Source organism: Oryzias latipes, chromosome 1 (genome assembly GCF_053564925.1).
Source record: "Oryzias latipes strain Hd-rR chromosome 1, Olatipes_Hd-rR_3.1".
Classification (NCBI taxonomy): Eukaryota; Metazoa; Chordata; class Actinopteri; order Beloniformes; family Adrianichthyidae; genus Oryzias; species Oryzias latipes.
The window spans coordinates 11,256,649-11,280,561 of NC_136237.1; the positions used below are offsets into that span (position 1 = coordinate 11,256,649).

At 43.9% G+C, this 23,913-nt stretch overlaps 1 protein-coding gene across 2 annotated transcripts; it reads left to right on the plus strand.

The window, feature by feature from the left end:
• Positions 1-2,412: 2,412 nt before the first annotated feature.
• On the plus strand, positions 2,413-23,913 carry LOC101166182 (somatostatin-like receptor F_48D10.1). Of its 2 annotated transcripts, XM_023959567.2 has the most exons (6): positions 2,789-3,504; positions 7,067-7,207; positions 7,302-7,574; positions 19,743-19,889; positions 21,487-21,709; positions 23,519-23,676. In XM_023959567.2, the coding sequence occupies exons 1-5, from the start codon at positions 2,935-2,937 to the stop codon at positions 21,697-21,699; spliced, it is 1,344 nt and encodes a 447-aa protein (XP_023815335.1). In that variant the 5' UTR covers positions 2,789-2,934; the 3' UTR covers positions 21,700-21,709; positions 23,519-23,676. The 2 variants fall into 2 exon arrangements, with proteins under 2 accessions (XP_023815334.1, XP_023815335.1); XM_023959566.2 differs by having other exon boundaries at positions 2,413-3,504; positions 21,487-23,913.

Sequence of the window (23,913 nt, forward strand, 5' to 3'; positions counted from 1 at the left end):
AGAACAGCGCATGGAGTGAATGTACACTCCATTTACGGTTTCTAAAGAAAACGTAAAAGCGGAATTTTGCTTTGAAAAGCTCACAGCCTCCGTGTGAGCTGGAGACATCTTCTCCTGCTGATTGAGCTGCGGGGCCGATGGCAGTCTGAAGGCTCCCACACGTAACAACGCACCCGCCCCTCATACACAAAACGTACAGTATTAAGTCCGATTGCTTTGCACAGAAACGATTTGCTCCATCCACCGGCGCAACGGGGACGAAGTGCTCCTCCTTGAAGCCGCCCTGGCCAGAGGTGTCGGAGTAGATAGGAAGGGGAGACAAGGAGCGCGCGGGGCGGGAGCGGAGCGCAGAGGCGTCCGCGGAGTGCAGAGGCTTTGAATTCTGACGCACGCGCCGCACTGAGGCGCGCGTATCGTGCTGAGGCGCGCGCTTTTCAGTCGTCGCTGCTTTATTTTACCGGTGTGTTTTTTAAACAGTCCTGTTACTCCCATAACGCTGCCGCGACACAAGCGGAAGGAGAGCTTTTCCCGTTCACCCCTCCATGCACTGCTGATACTTGCTCATTCTTAAACACATACAATAGTATGGCGAGCCGGGCGTTGGCCCCGCCTTTAGCCCCTAAGACTCATGGGAAATGTGGAATCGCGGATGTAAATTTCCTCATTATAACTGAGGGATGTAATGTTGATTATATGGTTACTGTTTGTAATTTTATGTATGATACCTAGATTGTCAATAAGTAAAAAGAAAAGAAAAAAGAATGAAATAAAAACACCATAACTGAGGAACTTGTGAACAGAATACAGGTCCATGCTGTTTGACAGATATCGATACACTCAAATACATGAGCCAGAGGCAAAGCTGGCTACACCCACAACGTGCTAATGAACTGCACTCACTCTGGGAAGCTGACCGTGATCTGTCAGGATGACAATATCGCCTAACACATGCGCGGCTTGTACTCTGACGCGGCTTGTGTATGTATAAAAGTAGTTTAACACGTAAAAATGGGTGGGTGCGGCTTGTAATCGGGTGCGCTTTGTAGTCCGGAATTTACGGTAATCCATGGACACCAGTGAAGATCACAAATCATTGAAGAAAAAAGGTTCAGCGCACTGTCTAGTGGGGTCCAGATGACCCAACTCCCAATGTTAAAGTGCCTAGAATAGCACAAGGGTTAAGTGACGGGGAGTTTGTAAAAGGAATGTGCTTGAAAGTAGCTTACATTGTTTGTCCAGAACAAAAGAAAAAGTTTGAATAAATAAGTCTGTCAAATGATACAATTACTAAACGAGCAAAGATCTGCGCAGCAACCTCCGAGAGCAACTGGGAAAACATCTGGAGGACCTGGTTAACTGTACAAATGACACTTGGTCATTGAAGTTATTAAAAACCACTTTTTCTGTTTATCCATTATTTTTCCCCAAAATTGGCCCCTGGTCTAATGTCGAGTTCTTAATTTGGCCCTCCGCAACAAAAACTTTGAGAACCCCTGTTTTAAACGATTTGTTTTGGGTAAAATCTGGTTTGGGAAGCACAAATATGAAAAAAGCAGGAGGGGGGGGGTCTAACCCTCTCAGAACTTCTGCTAAGGACACATCCAGAAAGAGTGACAGCTGACTTGCAAAACACACAGGTGCAGTTAGAAACAAACACAAAATACAAAAACTGCGTCATATAAAGGTATTCTAGAGTCCTCCTCAAAGCAAGCAAAACCCCATGCAGAGCAGGGAGTGCAAACACCTCCCTGAATCAGGCAGAAGTTCCAGCTTCTTCACACATTTGCTCTTCTAAAAACCAGAAGAAAGGCTGAAGAAAGCTACAATCTGCTGATCAACATGATCTCTGCCATCGCTATATTTTAAGACTCGTTTTATTTTTGCCAAATCTCAAAGGCAAAAACAAGATTGAGACAGTCAGTCACGCTCTGCAGTGTCTGAAACACGGGAGAGCAGCAATATGTTGAAAATGTGCCATAAATGCAGACGTAAACCACACTAAAGTAGTGACTTCCAGGTAACATAGGTGTGAAATAAAGAAACGATAAAACAGAGCATTAATAGATAAGGTTTTCCGTTTTTGACAGTTCTCTGATCTAACATCTGTAATCCTTAAATCTCAGTGAAGTGACTGAATAAACTTGTGCTCGCGAAAGTTGCACGCGGGTACAGACGCTCCCGACAAACCTGTTGGATTTTTCATATTTTTGTTTGATATTTATAACGATATGAATAAATAATATTACTGAAGATGGATGTGGTAATGAGTGCACATATGTGTTTGCGTATGCGCGCGCTCGTGTATGTGTGTCTTGGGGAGGGCTGCTCCTCGCGGTCCCTCCGCGTGCGTGCCGCTGCACCTCTCTTCACTCACGTGAATGACACAAAAGCTGCGCGAGCCTAAAGTTTGATGCAGATCTTTGCAGATCATCCATCGCAGCTTTTAAGATTATCGTGATGCCGTCAACAGTTAACGTTTCTTTGCACATTTGGACCAGAACAGATGAGGACCTCCGCGCGCTCCTATGCCTCCCTGCAGCAGTTTAAGTTAAGCTGCAGAACCGCTCGTGAGCAGAGAGGACACCGGAGGTGAAGTCTGTATCTTTGGACGCGCTGGCACAGGTTGACGCACGAACGTCCACGCGATTTACGGAGCAGCTCGGCAGATCTTCCTGTTGTGATACCTGGAGCGTGACCACATGCGTGGATTCATCTACTTAACCGGAGCTGGACCCTAAAGCGTCTGAGAGTCAGACAAACCTGTTGACTTCACATAGAATTAAATTTTTGTCTCTAGGCTTAATTGCGTTTCAAGCCTGGTGGAAGTTTTGTTCAGGGACATTGTGACCTATCATCTTGGGATTTGAGCCCCTGACCAGCTGATTGGGATGCAGCTGAACCTAAAAAGCTGGACTTAAATCTGCATTGGACTTCATGATGGAACCTCAGAACTGGTATACCTTCCCAGAGCTGAATTCCTCTGAAACCACTGCCACTCCCTTTCTCTACTCCAGCCATCTCCCCCCAAGCCTCTCCTCCAATTTGTCCACTCAGACCATCCCCTTTCAGGGCAGTAGCACCGTGGTGACAGCCATCATCTCCCTCACAGTCTTTATGTTTGGAATGACTGGAAACACACTGGCCATCTACGTGGTGCTCCGCTATGCCAAGATGAAGACCGTCACCAACATCTACATCCTCAACCTGGCAGTTGCAGATGAGCTGTATATCATTGGGCTCCCCTTCCTCACCACACAGAACGTGCTCTCCTATTGGCCGTTTGGTTCCTTCTTGTGCCGTATTGTCATGACCGCAGACTCTATGAACCAGTTCACATCCATCTTCTGTCTCACAGTCATGTCCATGGACCGTTACCTGGCAGTGGTCCATCCAATCCGCAGCACCAAGTGGAGACACCCCCGCGTGGCCAAATTGGTGAGCGCAGCGATGTGGGCTGTGTCCTTTGTGGTGGTCCTACCAGTGGTCATCTTCTCTGATGTACAGGTACAGTACACCTGTAACCCCCCCTCCCCATTGTTTTCCCAGTTATAGATGTGAACAAGCTAAGACAGTTTTTGAAGAACAATTCCTACACAAAATTATGCAAGGTGTCTCACAAAAATAGACAAGAATTAAAACAATAAAAGCAAACATTTACATCACAAATAGAACAGAAAAATTAATGCGAGGCAAAAAAGTATTTGATAGTAATCGGTTCAGCAAGGTTAGCACTCTTGCCTCACAGCAAGAGAGGTTCAAGTCCCAGCTGGGGGACCTGAAACAGAACACCAGTGGGGGACCTTTCTGTGTGGAGTTTGCATGTTCTCCCCATGCATGCGTGGGTTTTCTCCAGGAACTCCGGCTTTCTCCCACCATCCAAAAACATGCTTCATAGGTTAACTGGTTAGTCAAAATGATGGCCCTGTGACAGACTGGCAACCTGTCCAGGATGTCCCCTGCCTTTACCCACGAGTGGCCAGGATAGGCTCCGGCAGCCCCGTGACCCTGAAAGGGCCAAAACGGGTTTAAGAAGAGGAATGAATGAATGGATGGATGGATGGATGGATGGATGGATGGATGGATGGATGGATGGATGGATGGATGGATGAATGAATGAATGAATGAATGAATGAATGAATGAATGGATGGATGGATGGATGGATGGATGGATGGATGGATGGATGGATGGATGGATGAATGAATGAATGAATGAATGAATGAATGAATGAATGAATGAATGAATGAATAAGCTAACGAACAATTCTGCTAGTTGTCTCACATAAAATGATGGGGATAAACCAGTACAAAAATATAAATATATATATATATATATATATATATATTATCCAAGTGAAGACATTTCACTCAAGCAAAAAGGAATAGTTTATTAAAGAAAGTTAATAAAATGTTAGAGTCAAACCAAGGTGGAAAGAAACAAAACACAAACTAACTCAAATATCAAACATGAGAAGTCAAACCTGAACCTAACCAAACAGGAGAAATAAATACGAGAAAATTGTGATTTTTACCCGCAAAAATTAGAAACCAAGTAAACATTTGCATAAATGTAGTCATGTTTATCAGCAAGCCTTTGCATGAAATGTTTTTGGTCTTCTCTTCCTCTGTTATTTGCTGTCTGCACATGATGTAAACAAGCACACGCGAGACACACTGCTCCCCCGCGGTCACTTCACCTGTGTCGTGTTAAGTTTTGGCTGATGAAACACAGGGACATGTAGCGATTTTTAACAACACCCAGTAAGAACGAAGGATAAACCTGTTACACCTGCAGCAGAGCTGTTCCGTCTGTCACCTAAATGTAAACAGGACTGACCTTTAAGACGTGGCGGATAAATACAACAAGATTAATTCATTGTTATTTTAAATATATATATATATATATATATATATATATATATATATATATATATATATATATATATATATATATATATATATATGTTTGAAAATGGGTTTACAGTTAGATGATAATAATAAATAATAATGGATTGGATTTATCTGCACTTTTCCATCATGGCCATTATTCATTAACTCCTCATTAATTCCTGGTGATGGTAACCACTGTCGTAACCACAGCTGCCCTGGGGCCGACTGACAGAGGCGTGGCTGCCAGTTTGCGCCTACGGCCCCTCTGACCATCACCGGGACATTCATACACATTCACACACCAGTGGAGCTGCACTGGAGGCGGGCAGGGTGAAGTGTCTTACCCAAGGACACGACAGCCTGTGGCTGACAATAACAACGTGTTCATACCAATTTAAAATTTTTATGCAATGTCATTTTCTTTTAAAAAATTGAAAAAACACTTTAAAAGTTAAACGCCTAAGGTATTTCTGTGTAAAATAGTCTTATTATTTGGCCGAAGGGGGTATTTCAGTCATTTTAAATCCCACAAAAAACAGAACAACCACCAACCTTTTTTATTAGCTGAAGCAGAGTCACCAAGCATATTTCAATCTCTGAAATAAACGATAATTCTCCAGCCAAAGTAACAAAGGTAAGACCTGCACAGCAGGTTTGTTCTGTAAAACGGGAAAACATTAGAGTTTATTTGTAGAATTAATGCTTTGTTTTTAAATGAAACTGATAAAGCAGGTTGATGTTCTGTTTTATTTATGTTCTCTTTTGAAACTTTGACTTTAATTTTCTCTTTATAATAACCATTTCATCCTGTTCCTTCAGTGTATCTGTTATGTTTAAAGTATGATTAAAAAGAAAATCTAAACAACCTGCTGATGATTACAGATTTCTTTTATGAACAACAGAGTCTTCAAGTTTGACAAATAGTAAAGTAAAAGAAGTAAAGAAATCCTTCAGTTTATGTAATTTTTGCTCTAAAATTACAGGGTGGTGTTAGATTTTAAGTGATTCAAGTAATGGATGTAAAAATTAAGAAGATATTTTGATCAATTATGTTATGTCTGCTAGGAAGGCGGAGAAGTTTCATTTTGGAACGCGTATGCAAAATGTTCATCTAAGTGTAGAAGTTTTGTGGCATCTCCACTAAAGATAAAAAAGGCAGTTTGCATAACATATCTATTGAAAACACTGTCATGAGTTAAGATTAAAAGCTTGGGAGTGTTTTCAAGTTGTTACCTTTCCATTTTTTTGTTGGTGATGCTGTGTCTAATTTACAATCCTCTTGTTCTCTATCTACTGTCAGTTTAGTCAGCAAAACTTTGAGGATGGAAAAATTGTAGAGAACATTTTTATGATTGTTGATAAATGAAACGAAGCAACAGTGATGTTTGTGTTTTTTTTTACTGCTGAAGTAACCAGGAAGTTGACAGAAAAACTTTTAAGTGTGACACTGTTTAAGGTATAAACTTGGTGTAAACTTGTATAGCACTTCCCTAAAAGCCCAAGATTGGATGTGAACCGCTCTACAACAACACCAAAGCCACTGATTCTCCTAAATAAAGGTATAAATGATGGTCTTTAAAACATATTAATTTTTCATACATACTATAAAAATACATAAATATAGCAACTATTAATAGTAATTATCATGGTTTGATCTGTGGATCGTTGATCTTTATTTGTGAATCAAAATGGATCACCATCTAAGCCCAAGTTACCAACAGTTGGACTGGGAATCTGTCCAGGGTGAACCCCGCCTTTGCCCAACTGTGGCTGGGACAGGCTCCAGCAACCCATTGCTTACTATGTACTCATTGCATGTCTGCTTTTATTATATTTTGCATTTGAACTTAGCTTTTGTAGTCAATTTTGTGTGTATTTGTTTGTATACTTTGGCACAGAGCAAACAACAAAGTAAGAATTTCATTGCTTCCGGAACTAAATCTAGTCAGTGACTTCTAACCTTCATTTCTTGCCACAGCAAAGTTCCAGTTTCTAACCTTTTCCTTCTATGCAGCAGAAACTAATTTAAAGCTGTGCCAAGAGCTATATGAGCCAATGTCCATGAATTGCACCGATTTGCCTCCCATGCATTAAGCTTTTATACTCCTCATCTCGAAGTCTAGAGACAGATTCTGTTGCAGCTTCAATTTCTGTGTCACTCATGTGTTGTCTTCTTTAGGACACTTTCAACTCCTGTAACATGATCTGGCCGGAGCCAAAGGATGTGTGGTCGACAGCCTTCATCATCTATACCTCTACAGTGGGCTTCTTCGGACCACTGGTCATCATCTGCCTCTGTTATTTGCTGATCATAGTGAAGGTGGGAAATCATGTGAGAAAACCTCGAATCAGATGATGAAAAAAGTTATTCTTGGACTAAGATGTTCCTCTCACCATCTTCTCACCCTCATCAGGTGAAGTCATCTGGGGCGCGGGTTGGCTTTGCTAAACGCCGCCGTTCAGAGCGAAAGGTGACCCGGATGGTGGTGGTGATTGTGGTCGTTTTTGTGCTCTGCTGGTTGCCATTCTTCATCATCAACATGGTCAACCTGGTGGTCATCATACCAGAGTCTAGCAGCACTGCTGGGATCTACTTCTTTGCTGTGATCTTGTCCTATGCCAACTCATGTGCCAACCCGCTGCTGTACGGCTTCCTGTCAGACAACTTCAAGCAGAGCTTCAGAAAGGTTGGTCCAAAACCGTCTAAGAGTGAAACAGAGAGACTTCAGTGTGTTCCTGCAAGAGGCAGGCAGAGGGTTTATTATAGTATTCTTTGCAGAATTTAACTCCTCACAAAATATCCCTGTGTGACTTTAAAGTCCACAGTGATCTTTGTGCAGGATCACGTCATATCTACAAAAGCAAACATAAAAAAATAACCTACACTTTCTTACCCTATTTTTGAAACTATTTTTAATACTGTCAGGAATCAGGGGTGTAGGTTCCAAAAGGCAAAGGAGCTGGAACTAAAACCTTAATAAAAAAACTTTGACCTTCTTTAAAATAGAGGAGCAGAGGTGTCTTCTGAGCAGCTTGAGTGGGGTTCGTCTGCAGGGTGTCTGGGCTCTCAGTCACCAACTGGGCTGAGATTGACTCTCTGCTCGCATCATTTCAGTTATAAATGTACATCTGCTGATTGTCTGTTATTAATACATCTGAGCACACATGCAGTCAAAACCTCATTACTTCAAGAAGATTTTAAAGTTCAGTCAATGTTTCTCTGAAATGTTTGATCATGGTGTGTAATTGTCAATTTTTGTGCCAACATTTAATGTGGCACATATGTTGTATAGCAACATTGACTTTGGATAAACAATTGGCAACTATGATCATGCTTATCTCCACTAGTAATGTGTCAGTCACAAATAAAATGGGGGTGGGGGATGTTTGCACTTAGCGGGGGGGGGGGGGGGGGGTACATGTGCAGCAGCATGAACTAAGTAAAAGGTAGACACTGAGAAAGCAATGGGGTAACTAGAGACTACAACAATACAAAATGTAGGAAAAATGTTTAATATGGAACCAATTGACTTTTATTGATAATAAAAGATCACAGAAGATTGTAGAGCCTGCATATAAAACCAGCTCCACAACCAACCTGTACAGACACTTGAGAGAATTTTCTCCAGAAGAGAGCAGATCAATACAGACAAAACCAGATCAGCTCTTCCAAAACTGATACATTTGGTATTTCTAAATACCAAACTGAGTTAATGGAAGAATTTTATTTGGCTTGCACATTTTAACTTTTATTCTGGATTGTGGTTCCAGTGTTTTGTGTTGATTGACTTCAAAGTTGTCAAAAAGGAGAAATATAAAAATATAAATAATTAAAAGTTGAATTATTAATAGCTGGTTTTGGTTTATCTTCTATTTTGTACATTTTATCTGGAATAATTAAATAACAATATGTATAATATACACTTGTATTAATAAAAACACATTTTTTTACATTAGTTATTCATTTTCTGCATGATCTTATATTGTTAATAATAAGTTAAATAAAGCAAAAAAAAAAAAAAGAGCTGTTTGAGGGCCAAAAGAGACTCTTCTTAGCGAGCCGTTCCAAAACAGTTGAATAAGCCAAGCCGGGATTTTCATCACAACACTCGACCCACCCTGGTAACAATGTGTGGTCTGTTATAAAGCTGTTATAAAGTTATAAAGTGCCACACCTTTTCTATTCAAAACGCGGGTCAAACAGCTAGACCATTATCAGACTGTCAGTGTGCTTGATAACTGATGTGTCGTAGGCGTCATTTCCATCCGTCTACATGAATCACTACTGAGCAACACTTTCAGTTAAAAAATCCATGCCATGTCGAGAAGGAGATGTCAGGCTGGACATCTCTACTTCTCCTCCACGTTGAGAGGAGCCAGTTAAGGTGGCTCAGACATCTAGTCTGGATGTCTCCTGGATGCCTCCCTGGGGGAGGTGTTACGGGCATGTCCCATTGGAGAAAACTGCAGGGAAACGCAGGACATGCTGGAGAGACTATTCTCCCCACTGGCCTAGGAACGCCTTGTGGTTCTCCTGGAGGAGTTGGAGAAAATGGCTGTGGAGAGGGAAGTCTGGATGGATGGATGGATGGATGGATGGATGGATGGATGGATGGATGGATGGATGGATGGATGGATGGATGGATAAATAATCTTAAAATTTAAAAACTGCATGAACACAACAGCTGACAAAGCTGATGTGAAACAAACAGAGACCTAAAAACACTGAGGAGGATATACTGAAGCCAGCAGTGGATTATTATCAAATAGAAATAGGAGAGACAGTAATGTGGGGGCAGCACTTGGGGGTGGACAGGGAAAAGCCTGAAAACAGAACATGTGAAAACAACAGAAGCGAGATCAAACAAAGCAAACTAAAGGACACAATCTTCACAGAGACATTAGAGCTTCAACAGATAAGCCTTGAAAACTACAGAGGATAAACAGAAAGAGATTATTCTTCCTCCTTCAACACTCAAAGTGATAGAAACAAACACTAAAGAAAAAACTCAAGGTGTCTTTGCAGTGATTTCACAATTTTAATTGCAAACATTTTCAACCCCCCCATACTTTCTGCTCTTCTCCTAACACACACTTCTTCATGTGGCTTATCCTCACCAGCATGTTTGAACTGTTTGAACATGTTTGAACAAATGTTTGAAAATGTTGCTGAAGTTCATCTGAGGTTTGATTCAGAGCTGAGCAGAGGGGGGTGGGGGTATTGAAGATATGAACTATTTTATAAATATTTTAGTCCAACACTGTTGTAACTGAAACATTTATCTGTGTGGGGAGAAGGACAGGCATCCTCTCATTTGCACATCCTCTCAGAGATCTGAAGATCTTCTCCATCCAATCCATCAGATATTTGTGTCCATCATGAGACACAACCTGGACCTTTGCCCTTAAACTGCAATTTCCATGTGAGCAACAATACACAAATGAACAGCGGGAGCACAACTTATTTGAGCACTTCAGAAACTCCTTAAAGTCCCCCATGACATTTTTTAAAATGCCTTTAAAAGTCATATTTCATGTTTATTTGTTGTGTCTGTTGCCAAAATCTTCTCTACATGGGCGTGGCCATCGGTGCTGACCTGAATAGCCCCGTCCTCGATCCCCCTTTTCTGCAAGCTTCTTCTTGCATGAATGAAGAGCTTGACACCAGGGCGGGGGCACAAACGACACAAACTGACAGTAGTCTCTGAAACTAAAAATGTGTTGAATTACCTTGTACAGTAAATAAAATGAAATGCTGGAAAGAAAGTAACTACTCGCACGTAATTTTCCAGAGGAAGGGTTAAGTTTGGGATTACAGGTTATGGTTAAACTGCGTTCAAATCAAATGCGATTGGGGGCAGAGGCAGCAAGTTTTAATATTAAGTCAATGGTACAGGCGCGATCTGTGGAGCGATTTGAGCGATGGATGCGGCGCAAAAGTCTGGAGGCAACGCAGCGAGATTTGGTACCAGTCTGATCCCAAATCGCCCAACAGAATCGACTACGGTTGGACGAAGGCGAGTACACCATGGACAGTCTTTCACAGGGCAGAAGGAGCTGGTGCAATCCCAATTACTATGCTGGCTCCCGGGAGGCGAGCTGGTGACCAGACAGAGATCCGAAGGTGGATGAATGCACTCAAAATGCATGCGGGGAGCGCAGCAATGTGCCATACTCTCTTCTCCTGAGCTTGTGCACGCTGGACAGGAAAAATCAGGCAGTTTGCGCAATACGCATGCGCTCCTGGGCTGTTGTGACATTACAACAGCTCATTAATTTAAACTGAGCGTCTTTGATTGACAGCGATTTTGCAGAAATGCAAAATGATTTATTACATAAGTTCTCTTTCATAAGAAAAATGCCACAGGTACATGTCAAAAAAATGATTTTTATCAGAGAACTTCAAAATTCTTCACTGAAAAGCCAAAACTCAGCTAAAAATACACAAAGCTAAATCAGGGTCAGGCAGGCAGGTTTCAATTAGAAGCATGAGAGCAAAAGAGAAATAAAAGGGGTAATCAGGATCCAGGCGAGAGCCGGGGCGGGCGGCAGGCAAACAGTCAGAAACAGGATCAGGAAGATCAGGTCCATATATAAGACTCAGTAAGGAAGGCAGAGGCAGTAAGGAAGGCATAAACAATACCACCCAGCTTTCTCCTCTGGATGGAGCCGAGTTGCATGGCCTCGTGTTTGGAGCCAGCGGGCCCTGGGAGAAACGGTAAGACGGGCATGACGTTCGCTAAGGCTGGATTGCGCGGTCGCCTGGTTCTCAGCAGGTTATCCAGTTTGATGGTGAGAGCTATAAGTTGATCCAAGGATAATCCCCTGTCGTGGCACGCGAGTCCCGCTGCAGCTCTGCAGTGAGTCCCTCAAGAAAAGCCGTCAGAGAGCTCATTGTCCAGCCTGTGCACGCCAACAGAGTCCGGAATCACAACGAGTAGGCGGCTGCGCTCATGTATAGCTGCTCCCCGGGGCCTTTGCCGTCTACTGGATGCTTAACCCTTGTGCTAGATGACCCCACCCTTACATTGACGTGTTCTCCCTACCATGACAAAGGTGGATAAAGGTGGAAAGATTTCATGTAATCCATGGATACCAGTGGAGATCGAAAATCATTGAAGAAAAAAGGTTTAGCTCACTGTCTGGTGGGTCTAAATGACCCAACTCCCAACGTTAAAGTGCCTAGGATAGCATAAGGGTTACACACTGCCCAAAGCTGTTGTATGAGAACAGCATACGAGGGGAAGGGTAATGTCTTCTAGGTCTCTGTGCGTCAGTGAGCGTTGCTCCAGAGGCGCCACCTCCGGCAGCTGCTAATCACTGAGCGACCGGAGGAATCGCACCGGATGCATCACTTGCAGATGGGTTGATTTGTAGCCGTGACATGATGGCCTTGGTTGCAGAGTTCAGACATTGGCGCTGTTGACCGTGCTTCAGCAACAAAGTAGCAAACCCCGCCGGCTTTGTCTGGCTAGGAACTCCTGTTGCTGGTTCCATGTTTGGCAAAGTATTTTGTCACAAGACACTGGGATTACTCCAAAAAACATTTGGCATTTTCCTAATTTTGTGCAACACCAACAGTAACAATATTTAAAAAAAACTCAATTCTTTCATAAACAAATTATCTATTGTTTATTTATGACCTCAAAAAGCACAGCATTACCTTCTGTCTTTATGTCAAAAAGGTTACCAACACCACCTAAACGACAGGCAAACATCAAAAATACATTTTCTTTTTTTTTCTTTTTTTTAACTTGTCCTGTCCAACAGCTGGGCAGACAGATGAGAGCTGAGGGCCTCTTGTGTTGGACATATTTTACTTTAACAAGAGGGGTTATTAATCGTTAGACAAACCAAAGGTATGTCTGAATAAACCCCTTTTGTAATTGAGGCCAAACTTTATTAATTTTAATCATGTTTGAAAATCTTTGGTGTTGGACCGGACGGAAAAGGAAAGGAGGGAAGAAAAGGGAGGGATGTTAGAGAGAGAGAGGGGGGGTAGGAGGGTGATAATAGGAGGGGAAGGGGGATAAGACCATGAAGCAGCTTAAAGCAACAAGTTTACTGGTTGTTAATCATTATAGTAAGGTTCAAATGTAGTACAAAAAGGGCGGGGCCTGTCCACACACACACTCAAATGTTATAAACACACCTGCTAGCTGCAAAAATGTCCACCTGTCGACATGCACACTAAACAGATAGTGTTCACACGCATACTTATGCCTTAAAACCAACTAGTGTGAAATATTTCAGTCATTCAATCATGCAAACTGTTAGTGCAAAGGTGAGCTAACACCTGTGCTCAGGTGAGTGTTTATGTTCTTCTAAAATGGATGGTGGAATGTGAAAAGAAGGAGGGAGAGTGCCCAGCCATCCCCACCCCAAGACCCCCACCGCAGCAGCAGCGGCAGCCGGAATCCCCCCAACGCCACACGGGAACCGGCAGGGAACAACCACCGCCCGGGCGACCAAGCCCGCCACCCAGGCCAGGGCCAGCAGGACCGCCGCAAGGCCCCCAGAGCCAGAGAGCAGGGAGGCACGGAGGGAAAGAGAGCGCCGCCCCAGCCCAACCAGGAGAGCAGCCCCCCCGCCGCGCCGGGAGAGCCCAACGCAGGGCTCCACCGGAGAAGGACGCCCACAGCCCCAGACGAGCACCCCACCAACACCCAGGTGTTCCGGGCATCCCCCCGCCCCAACCCCAGGTACAGGCCAGGACCCCCCAAGGGAGACCCACTCCGCACTCCAGGCAGCCATCCGCCCGGCCCACGGTTGGAACCCCGGGGAAAAAAGAGGGCCCACAAGGGGTGTTGTAAATATGGCCCGACCAGGCTCCGCCACAGTTGGAAATTTGGCCGGGCCCAGTGCTCAGGAGCAAGAACCAGAACCCCAGGGACACGAACACCCCCGGCTCAGATGTAATGTGAACCCCCCCACCGCGCGGAGAGAGCACCGCCGGGCCCAGGAAGCCGACACCCCGGGGACACGGCCACCGTTGCAAAGGGGCCCGTACCCCCCACCAGGGGAGAGGTAGGGGACAGATGGTCCTAGGTCCCACCTTCCTTGCAAAATGTGTGTGCGTGTATGTGTGTTTGAGAGGGTGTGTGTGTGCATGTGTGTGTGTTTATGTTGGGATGTATATATTGAGGGGGGAGGGGTGTGTGTACTAAGGGGGGTGCAGTTAAAATTGGCGGGTAGGGCACTAAGGCGACATCTCCTGATTACTCACAGTGACGTCCCCTCACCCTCCCCACCAAGGGGCCCTAAATGTCTAAGGTGCGGTTAAAATTGGCGGGTAAGGTGCTAGGAGGACATCTGCTGCTTGCTGGCAGTGATGTCCAAGCACCCCCCCTACCAAGGGCCCTACATGTCTAAGGTGCAAATAAAACCGAAAGAGGGGGGTCCACTCCATACGGCAACCATAGGAGGGGGGCCACTGCCAAGTAACCCCCCCCCCCCAAGGCTCATCGCAGGCTAAGCCCCCCACCCCCTCACCCTAATATGAGGTTATATGAGGAAGGGGGTAAGTTGGGGACAGCTGGTAGACTGTCCCCCGGTGGTCAAACAGCCGTCCCCCCCCCCCCCCCCCCAGCAAAGGGGCCAGGCCCGCCCAGCCCTGTGGCCCCACCCCCAGAGGCGCCGACACCCCAGGCCCAGCACCACCCACCCCACACAGAGAGAGAGGAGCCAGAAAGCGTCGCCCCCCCCGGAGCAAGCCCAGGCCCCCACCCCCAAACGCCGGCCCCAGAAGAGCTCTGGTCAGGCCTCGACGGGACCGAGGCAGCCAACCGGCCGGGGGAACCGCCGATGGCCTCAGCGGAGACCCCGACCCCTCAACCCCCCCTGCCCCGTACCAATAGTGCCCCCCCCTCCCCCAGAATGCCCCCCCACAGGACAGGGCCGACAAGACCCCCCACCCCACCCCACCCCAGACCCCGCAGCCGAAGCGGATGACACCCAGAGCGACCGGGGGCCCCAAGAGGGTTGTCCCGTCCCGCCCCAGAGCCAGGGAAGGGCCGATCCCAGCCCCAGGTGTAGATGGGCAGCCCATCCAGCGCCGCTGGGCCCCCCCCGATCAAAAATACATTTGAGGTGGAAAATAAAGGCACCTAATAAAATTACAATAGTTGATAAAGAAGGATATTATTAGCAGGAGCTGAGTAATCCAAGCGCTGAGCAATCAAGGTTGAACTCCGTGCTCACGTTGCTGCCTGTGCCCACTAACCCTCCCCTTTTCCTTCACACACATTTGGGGCAGCTTCTCAAAAGCCGCGGTTACATGGGCAGAATATCTTGATCGGATCAATAGTCGGGTTAAAATTCACTCGTGCACATGGGCACAGAAAACCTTTTTCCGATTAGAACAAACGTTCCCATGGCTCACACTTTCGGTCGGAATGAATAATTTGGGCATGCGCACTGCGCAGTAGTGTAAAATCACCCGGATGCGGAAATTTGTTAACAAACCGCTGCCACAGACAGACAGTATGTGCAGCAGCTCCGTAATACGAGACTATCTTCCAAACGTGCTTTTATTAATGTTATGAATATTATGAAGTGCCTGTTCGCTCATCGTTATATTTAATCTGTGTGGTCAGTGCTTTTTTGTGGAAGAATTAAGCTGGACGAAAGCTTAGGACAGGCTAACACGGGCTAACAACTTGATTAGCCTGATCAAAACGTAACGCACACGTAAATGTGTGAGAATAACAGCAGCCTTTATTTTGTCGGGACACAACTGGAAACACACACAACTGGAAACACAAATCCACGTTGACTGAACAGTTTCTAAGGACTGAGCGACATTTATTTCTGCTCTGAAAAGTTCACAAACCGCCCCAAAGCCACTCTGTGAGCTAGCGGCCTGAGCTCGGTTCGAACACGGTTCCTCCTGAGTCCTGCAGCCGCTAACCCAGAGCGGCGGGACGGCTCGCTGAATTCTCCCACACATAACAAAACAACAAAACACACTCGTAAAAAAGCACCCTTCCCCCCCTCAGACACAAAATTATTAATCCAGCTGCTCTGCTCACTCGGGTGCCAGTGGACCGAGTGAGCGTCGGGGGGCACGAAGCGCTCCTACTCCGAATCTCCCTCGTGAGGGGTGAAATAGAGGGGAGACCCAGCGGGGCGAGAGCAGAGCAGTGCTTTTCACGGGGCGTCCGCAGAGCAGCTGGTGGTCCCGTATGCACTCCAAAGCTTTCTCTCAGCGAAACACCATCTATGCATGATGTAACCCAGAGCAGTAGTGACACACGATCGGAATGATCTTTTACATGCTCCACGATCGGATAAACGATCGGTATAACCCACCTATCTCGATCGGAAAGAAATTCTGATCCGAATGAGTCTGATCGGGGCAGAGTATTCCGAACGGCGCGTTTACATGACGCATTTTCTTTCCAATCAGGCATTCATTCCGATTACTTTTGCCCATGTAGACGCGGCTAAAGACAGGAGTGCGTACAGCAGCGGGGGGCACCAATTCGCAGGTTTCAGACCTTTCCAAACTCTGTGATATATTTGATAATAGCAAACCAACAGTGGCGCAGATTTGTTTTGATTTTTCTAAGCACTGAGCAGCAGCCCCACTTTAAATTTGCGACCCAGGCAACAGTAAATAAAGCAGTAGTTAGATACTGTAGTACTCTAATAATCTAATCCAAGGCACATGTGACAACATTATTGAACTATAATAAGGTAGTCTCTGTACTCTGGTTCATTCTAAAAACAGACTGGTTCATCTCAAAGATGTTGTTCTGTCAGAGAAACTCATTCAGCTAAATAAAAAATCTTAATTAAAAATGGCAAGTTGGACACACTTCTGTAGTTATTAAAAACTGTAGGGTCTAAATTTTTCATCCATCCATCCATCCATCCCTTATCCATCCATCCATCCCTTATCCATCCATCCATCCATCCCTTATCCATCCATCCATCCCTTATCCATCCATCCATCCATCCATCCATCCATCCATCCACTGGGACCCTAAAAGGGATTGTTGAAGTCCCGTGGGGCTGCCAAAACCTGTCCCGTCTATTGCAGAACCTACATCCTGTCAAATGCAGATAGAGCAGTGTGGAAAAACATTTATGAAGCTTGACTTTTTTAATTAAGACATCACGTTTAATCAACTTAAGCAGCTGCAGAGTGAAGACAAACATAATCTTCATCACCTTCATTGTGCTGCTGTCCTTCAGGCTGGTAAGAGAAAACCATTCCTCCTATTCATCTGAACCACATGAAAGCAAAAAACTTCAACAAAGGCTGGAACATTTTTACAACACTGAGACTTGACTCACAAAAGGTTTCTATGTTTTAGGTGTGTGATGGGGGCAAGTGGATGATTGAATTTAGTCATTTTGAAACATATCCTTAGATCTCAGGTGGGCGGTAACTGATGCTTTTCACATGTATTCAGTTACATCTATTCAGTAATATTTACTTAGTTACATTTACATGGTAATATTTACTCAGAATTATTCTGAAATATTTAATCATTAATGTTTACTTTATGGTTACATAAACTCAGCTACAAGCACTCTAATAATCAATAGATCAATAATTGGTTATTAAATATTTGCTTCACTCATTCCTTTTATCCCTTTATTGTTTATTAGAATTTCTCATCATTTTTAAACATGCTTGATTTGAAATCAGATATTTAAACCTTCATCTTTCCTTTATCCGTTATATATTTCCAAGTCTGTCATTTTTTTTAAATAAATGATAAACTTTTACTGATCTATCAAGGCGCTGCGACAGACTTGCGACCTGTACCTCGCCTTCACTCAACAGGTTCCAGCAACCCCTTGACCCCAAAAGGGAGTCACCAGGTTCAGAAAATGGATGGATATAGAACTACTTTTATTAGTTCTGTGGGGCGGCTATGGTGCAATGGCAAAGTGGTCAGCCTCAGAGAATCGCAAGTTCTGTTCGTACCTTAGAATCAATGACTTTCAGGATTACTGTTCGGAGTCTTTCAAGTGACGCCTTGACACTTGGGCAGGCAAGGCGGGAACTGAATCTGCAACCTTCAGATCCACAGCCACCTCTGAATTATTTTTGCCCCATCTCCAACGTAACCCTCATCTTTAACATTTTTGAAAAAAAATTGCTGCCGTCCATGTTCACCTTGTGTCTGATAACCCTCATGAACCTTTCCAGGCCGCTTTCAAAGCAAAAAACAGCTTTCATCCAAATCCTCAATGACTTCTGTCATTGCTGCTAACTCTGGTTTGTTATCCGTCTTGTCCTCCTTCCACTCTATCCTCCTGAGTAGATTATATCCATCCCCGGTCTTAGGCTGCACTCACTTTCAGCCTTAAGGCCTGTTCACACCAGGACGAATTTCGCCCTGCGATTTTCGCCGACGTTTAACGCTTCGTGACTAAACAAAGGGCACCAATGTGAGTGTGCACACCGATGCGAAAAAACGCCACGCGTCAAAGCGTCACTTTTTAAAAAACGCCTCGGGTACGTTTTTTTGGTTTGACGTGCCGCGTCGAAATCTGTTCGACCAATGAGAATGGTGCTTTTGCACACGTGTCTGGAGCTTCTGAAGTTACAGTAAAACACTACTTGGGGGCGCTCAAACACAAAACTGCCTTTCTGAGCACACATACCAGCGAAGAAGATAGACGCCAAGTAGCGTCTACACAGCCGCGAAGAAATAATGACGGACATTCTAAAATATACCCGAACCAAGCACCAGTTAGAGTTACTGGTGCTTGAAATATTCATGTTTTCTTTGTTTGATTCTGACAAGCGCATAAATACTTGCTCTCTTCTGAGTGAAAAGCGACTTTAAGAAGCGTAAAGTTGCGCAGATCCACCTTGTGTACAGGAGTATATCTGTTTTACATTAAGCGCCATCTAATGTCAGGGACTGAAATTGCATGTTTGCTCGGCTCATCGTCAGCGAAGATCGCCTGGGTGTGAACACAAAAAACATGGCGAAAAACGCTGGCGAATAACGCCTGGCGAATATTCGTCCCGGTGTGTACGGGCCTTTATGCTTCAGCCCTCCTGTGTCATGCCTCTTCATCATATACATCCTTACCCTAAGCAAAATTTTAAAAAGATTTAAAATCAGTTTCACTGTTTGCTGATGACAATTTGCTGATTAGACCTTATTATCAATAAACTAATTTATCAGTTTAGGAAACCCACTTTAACACTTCCACCCACCTAATTTAGCAGCTGCCCATCTGACATAAAACAGTTACATGTAAATGAAAAAGTTATTTTCCAATATATTGACCCTTTCCCAAAATGTTGAGTATCATGGAAAAGTGTATTCATTTCCACAATTCCATTAAAAAAATTGGACTTAGTATTTGTTTATTTTTACATAAATTGGGTTTCAAAAAATTTGAATATTGAAGAGAAATCCCCATTTATTTAGCAGTTATAGTTATAAAGTTATTTTCTTTGGGATTTTCTATGTCATTGGAGGTGGCACTGATGAAGCGCTGCGCCATCAGCCAGGTTGTGGTGCTCACTGACTCACTGGTGAAGCAGAATGGATGAGTAAGTGGGGCGAGCTGCGATGATCACATATCATCACTGCGGGAATATTGAATTTGTCGATTGTAAGAACTGTTTGGCTTGGAAACCTGCAGGAGAAAATAAATATTTTGCAGCGAGGCAGACGTTTGGACTTTTTATTGGACGCGTGTCTGACAGAGAAGCCAGAGCTTAGCCCACAGCGGTCCTTAACGCTGTTTAGCCGCATCATTCACTGTTCCACTCTTTATTACTTACAGAATCTGCTTATCTGTAGGTCTGATTACTACAACTCATTCTTTTGTCCCCTGATAGTCTGTGTGTGTCTGTGCTTTGTTGTGCCCTGCAGGTGCTGTGTGTAAGGAGCCTGCGGTGCACTGTCAGTGGCGTGGATGATGGCGATCCCAGTGCCCCTCGCACAGAGAAAAGCACAGCTCAGGACTGCATCTTGCTTTCCCCACAGAATGAGGTGCACTGCCATCTCCAGAACAGCCAGGTATCTGTGTGAGGAGCTGATATGGGGGGGGGGGGGGGGGGGGGACTTGTGAAATCCATCAGTGAGTTAGGGTCTTCTCATCAATCAGCTGGCGTGTGTGCCAGTGTGGTGGTGAATGCGATTCTCACATCAGATTCAGGTCAGGAGCCTGATATGTGGCGAATTATCTGCTTGACGCCAATCCAAAGATGTGTTCATAAGCTTGGCGCCCCAGATGCATGTTAGAGGAGCTACCGCCAAATGTTTTTAGTCTGATGGCTACATGGAGTGGTGTCTGTGTAAATCTCAGTTACAATGAATGGAAGACACGGATGATGTCAAGAGATCAGATTGATTTATTATAAACATGTCAAAGTTGAGATTTTTGAATGCTCAAATTGTGCTGCTGCCAGACCGACGCGCCGCACCTGACGCTCAAATCGCGCTATAGGACTTCTGATCGCTTTGGTACATTGAAACTAAACAGGCAGCTTGAACATGTAACATTGCTTATGCATTATATGGGTCAGAGCAAGATAAAAGATATTGCGTTAATTATTTTAGTGTATATTTCTTTTGAACTGGAGTGATAAAACATGCCTGTAGTAAAGACTTCTTCATGAAGACTCAATGAGGAAGACTTGATGATAAACACTTTATAATAAAGTCTTTATCTTTAAGATAAAGACTTCGTATTGAAGATCCAATAATGATGACCCCATTATGAAGACTCTGTGCTCAAAACTCTATAATAAACACTTCATAATATTTCACTATGGAAACTTTACAATGAGAATACACAATAAAGACTTGACAATGAAGACTCCATGATGAAAACTTTAAATAAGTAATAATACATAAATTATAATTTCAAAAATATGTCTGGTTTAGTAAAAAGAAAACATTTTTATTTATTTAAGTGGCTTAACAAAATTAAACTCATTTGATTTTTTTCTGAAGCATTTCATGTATATAATATGAATAAATAAAAAATGCAACTACAGGGGGGCAATATCATGTGTCTTCCTGCACTGGTCCCACATTAAGGTAAATGCATTTTTTCTCTCAGACTAAAAGACTCCTTTTTACATATTTTTCTTTTCTCCAAACTCAGATAAAGATAGATAAACACCAGTTGAGTCCTTCATTTTGACTGATTGCATGGGTGGCTATATTGTCCACACCTGTTACCTTCAACAGGAGTGTCTAAAGACAAATGAAAAGTAACTCTGTGTTGTAATTTTAACAATGTGTCAAAGATTAAATCCAGTTCATTTTTGAGCTGTTGTGAATTATTGTCAGGGTTGACTTTTCTTCCTTTTGTTTCTGTTGCTTCAGTGCAAACAAACATATGAAGACCTAAACTCTCGCTTGTTCTAGCAAAATTGTAAAGGTGAAGATATTTTTGACAGAGGGTCTGATAGGACGACCAGCTGTACCATTAAGCCTCTGTAGATGGTCCAGAATGCTGCTGCACATCTCTGTTTTAATCACGTTTTTTTTCTGGATGCTTTGTTCAGTTATCAGAACTCCGTCCCATATTAATCTGATTTCTCGTCTTTTTTCCCTCTGTGGCTCCGTCTTTCATGCTTCCATGTTTGTCTTCTTCTTCTTAAAGATCTGTCCTCAACATACCGACTCACCACCCCCTCATACAGCTGCAGACCTGCACCACCCATCCAAGCCCTGTCAGATTCTGTCCGTCTGCACAGGACCTACAACCATGCTGACCTCAGCAGAATGTGTACCAGAAACATCTAGTCAGGGCTCTGACCAGCAGCCCCCACCCCATTGGCCCTTGGGTCCACTGGAGCAGCAGTCTGGATCTTAGATGTGCAGAGGTGCTGAGGAAGACCACATCATCTGATGGATAACCAAACTTTGAATATATTATAATCTGAAACATTATGTCTGGCTTCCATCTCCTGTAAGGCTGAAGAACCCATCATAACAAAGATTCTTGTAACTAGTCAAATAGAAATTGACGATACAAACCTTGTGTTCATAGGGGCAGTGGGTCAGGAAGAAGCACAACTTAAATGGGTTATACTAAAAGAAAAAGGTGTAATGTACAACTGGCATGGGTAAAAGATATCCCAGATAAACACTCAGTTATGTTACATCTACAAGAAAGCCTGTTTATAGCATTAGAGGTCAGAAACATAAGTCACACAATGCATCAGTTTTAAGGATTTCTATTACTTAAGTAAAACATTAAAGGGGAGGACAGTAGGTAGTTACCAAGGTCAAGCTGAAGAAAGGACTAAAACAGACCAAACTATCCTGCACACCTGGATTTTGACTAAGGGTGGTGAAAAAGAAGGAACATGGCTCACCAGATAAAACTTTGTTTTCAGGGAGGAAGAGAGAAGCCCTGCTTCAGCATCACTGACAAAATGTTTAAAAATGCCTGAACAAGATAGAAATGAATCAAAGACCAGATTCTAGAGTTCATTCAAAAATAAAACAAGGATAAAAATGATAACGTTTCAGCTCTTAACCGTAAAGCCTTAGTCACTTTGTTATCTGTAGGGTCAACCCACATGGGGGGTGCTGCAGGTTTTTGGGTTGTAAAGGCCCATAGAGGGTTGTAGAGAGGAAGGTCAGCAATATTAGGGGTCTTTTGCAGTTGCCCTGAGGGCCACCTCATGAAAGTTGAACGTAGGATGGTCGTGTGTGCGATCGCGATGTAGTTGTAATGATAATGGAAGTTACACGTTCTTATGACATACATGACAATGTGAACAGCACAAACAGGCTTCCTGCGCATTGAACAGGGTTTGCGGGGGGGGGGGGGGGGGGGGGGGGGGGGGGGGTCTGTAGGTGATGCCTACATCTCAGCTACTTCAGCCTTACTTACCCTTAAATATGTCTGAAGTTTTCACGACAACCTGTCGCCCTGAAAGCATGCCCAAAGGAAAAACGTGCATGAACGTTTTGCCTTCCAATCTCACTGGGTGGCCTCAAATCTTAAAGGTTTCTGTGGACCATCTGCATGTGACGTACAGATTTGCCCATTTTTCACTCGCAGACAACCCAAATCCACCTGTAAGGGCAGTTGTGACTGAGGCTTTAATTGATGCTCCTGCTTTTATCTGTCATGTGCTCTGATCTCAGACATGCAGTGACAGAGTCTTGGATAAAGAGGTCTCCTCATTTAACACTGTTGACAAGTTTAAATACTGTATATAAGTGCTGCTCCTTTAAATCAGCTAATAAACAAACATTTGCCACTGGGGGGAGGGGGGGGGTTGCCGTCACATGTAACTGCAATTTATACGCACAAGAATTGTGTACTTAAAAATGTTCTTTGTTTAGAGACTGACACACATGGACACGCGTGTTTCTGCATTCATGTGCACACATGCACTGTATTAATTTATCTTGTGGCACCAACAGCTCTGCTCACACAGTGAAGCTCCATGCCGCTGTCTTTGCTTGTCATATGTGCTGGTGGTAAGCCTGTTGTGTTTTGTACAACAAAATCGTCCTGGTGATGATGTGGGTTCATGCCAAACCTTATGAGATGCGATAATCTCTATTGATCCCATGTTGGGGAAATTCAATTGCTCAGTACCCTTTATCTTTCAATGTCATATTCCCATTTAGTGCACATTTTTAATTCTACCTTTTTTTTTTTTTTTTTACAGAAAAAGCTCTTTTCTGATTGGCTGGTGGACCAATTTAAATTTGCTGCTACCCATAAAAATGATGCAAGAAGGTATAGCAACAAAGTGAACAGCTTTGTCTTTTGTTGACCAAGGCTAACATCTTCTGCTCTGATGGATGCTGTCTTTGTGTAGTCCAGCCTTCAGTTCTGCAAAAAATAAAAGAATCCATAACAGTTGAATCTGATAAAAGTGTTAGAACCTGTAACACTGAGCGAGGTTAGAACATCCATGGGGGGGGGGGGGGGGGGGGGGGGTTCCCTTTGTTTAAGTCTAGCTTGGGTCAGTATTTCAAGGGAAAACTGTCCAGCCTATAAAGTTCTGTTGTTTGCCTCTGTCATTGACCCATGTCTGTTTTAAATAAAATGAATTTATCA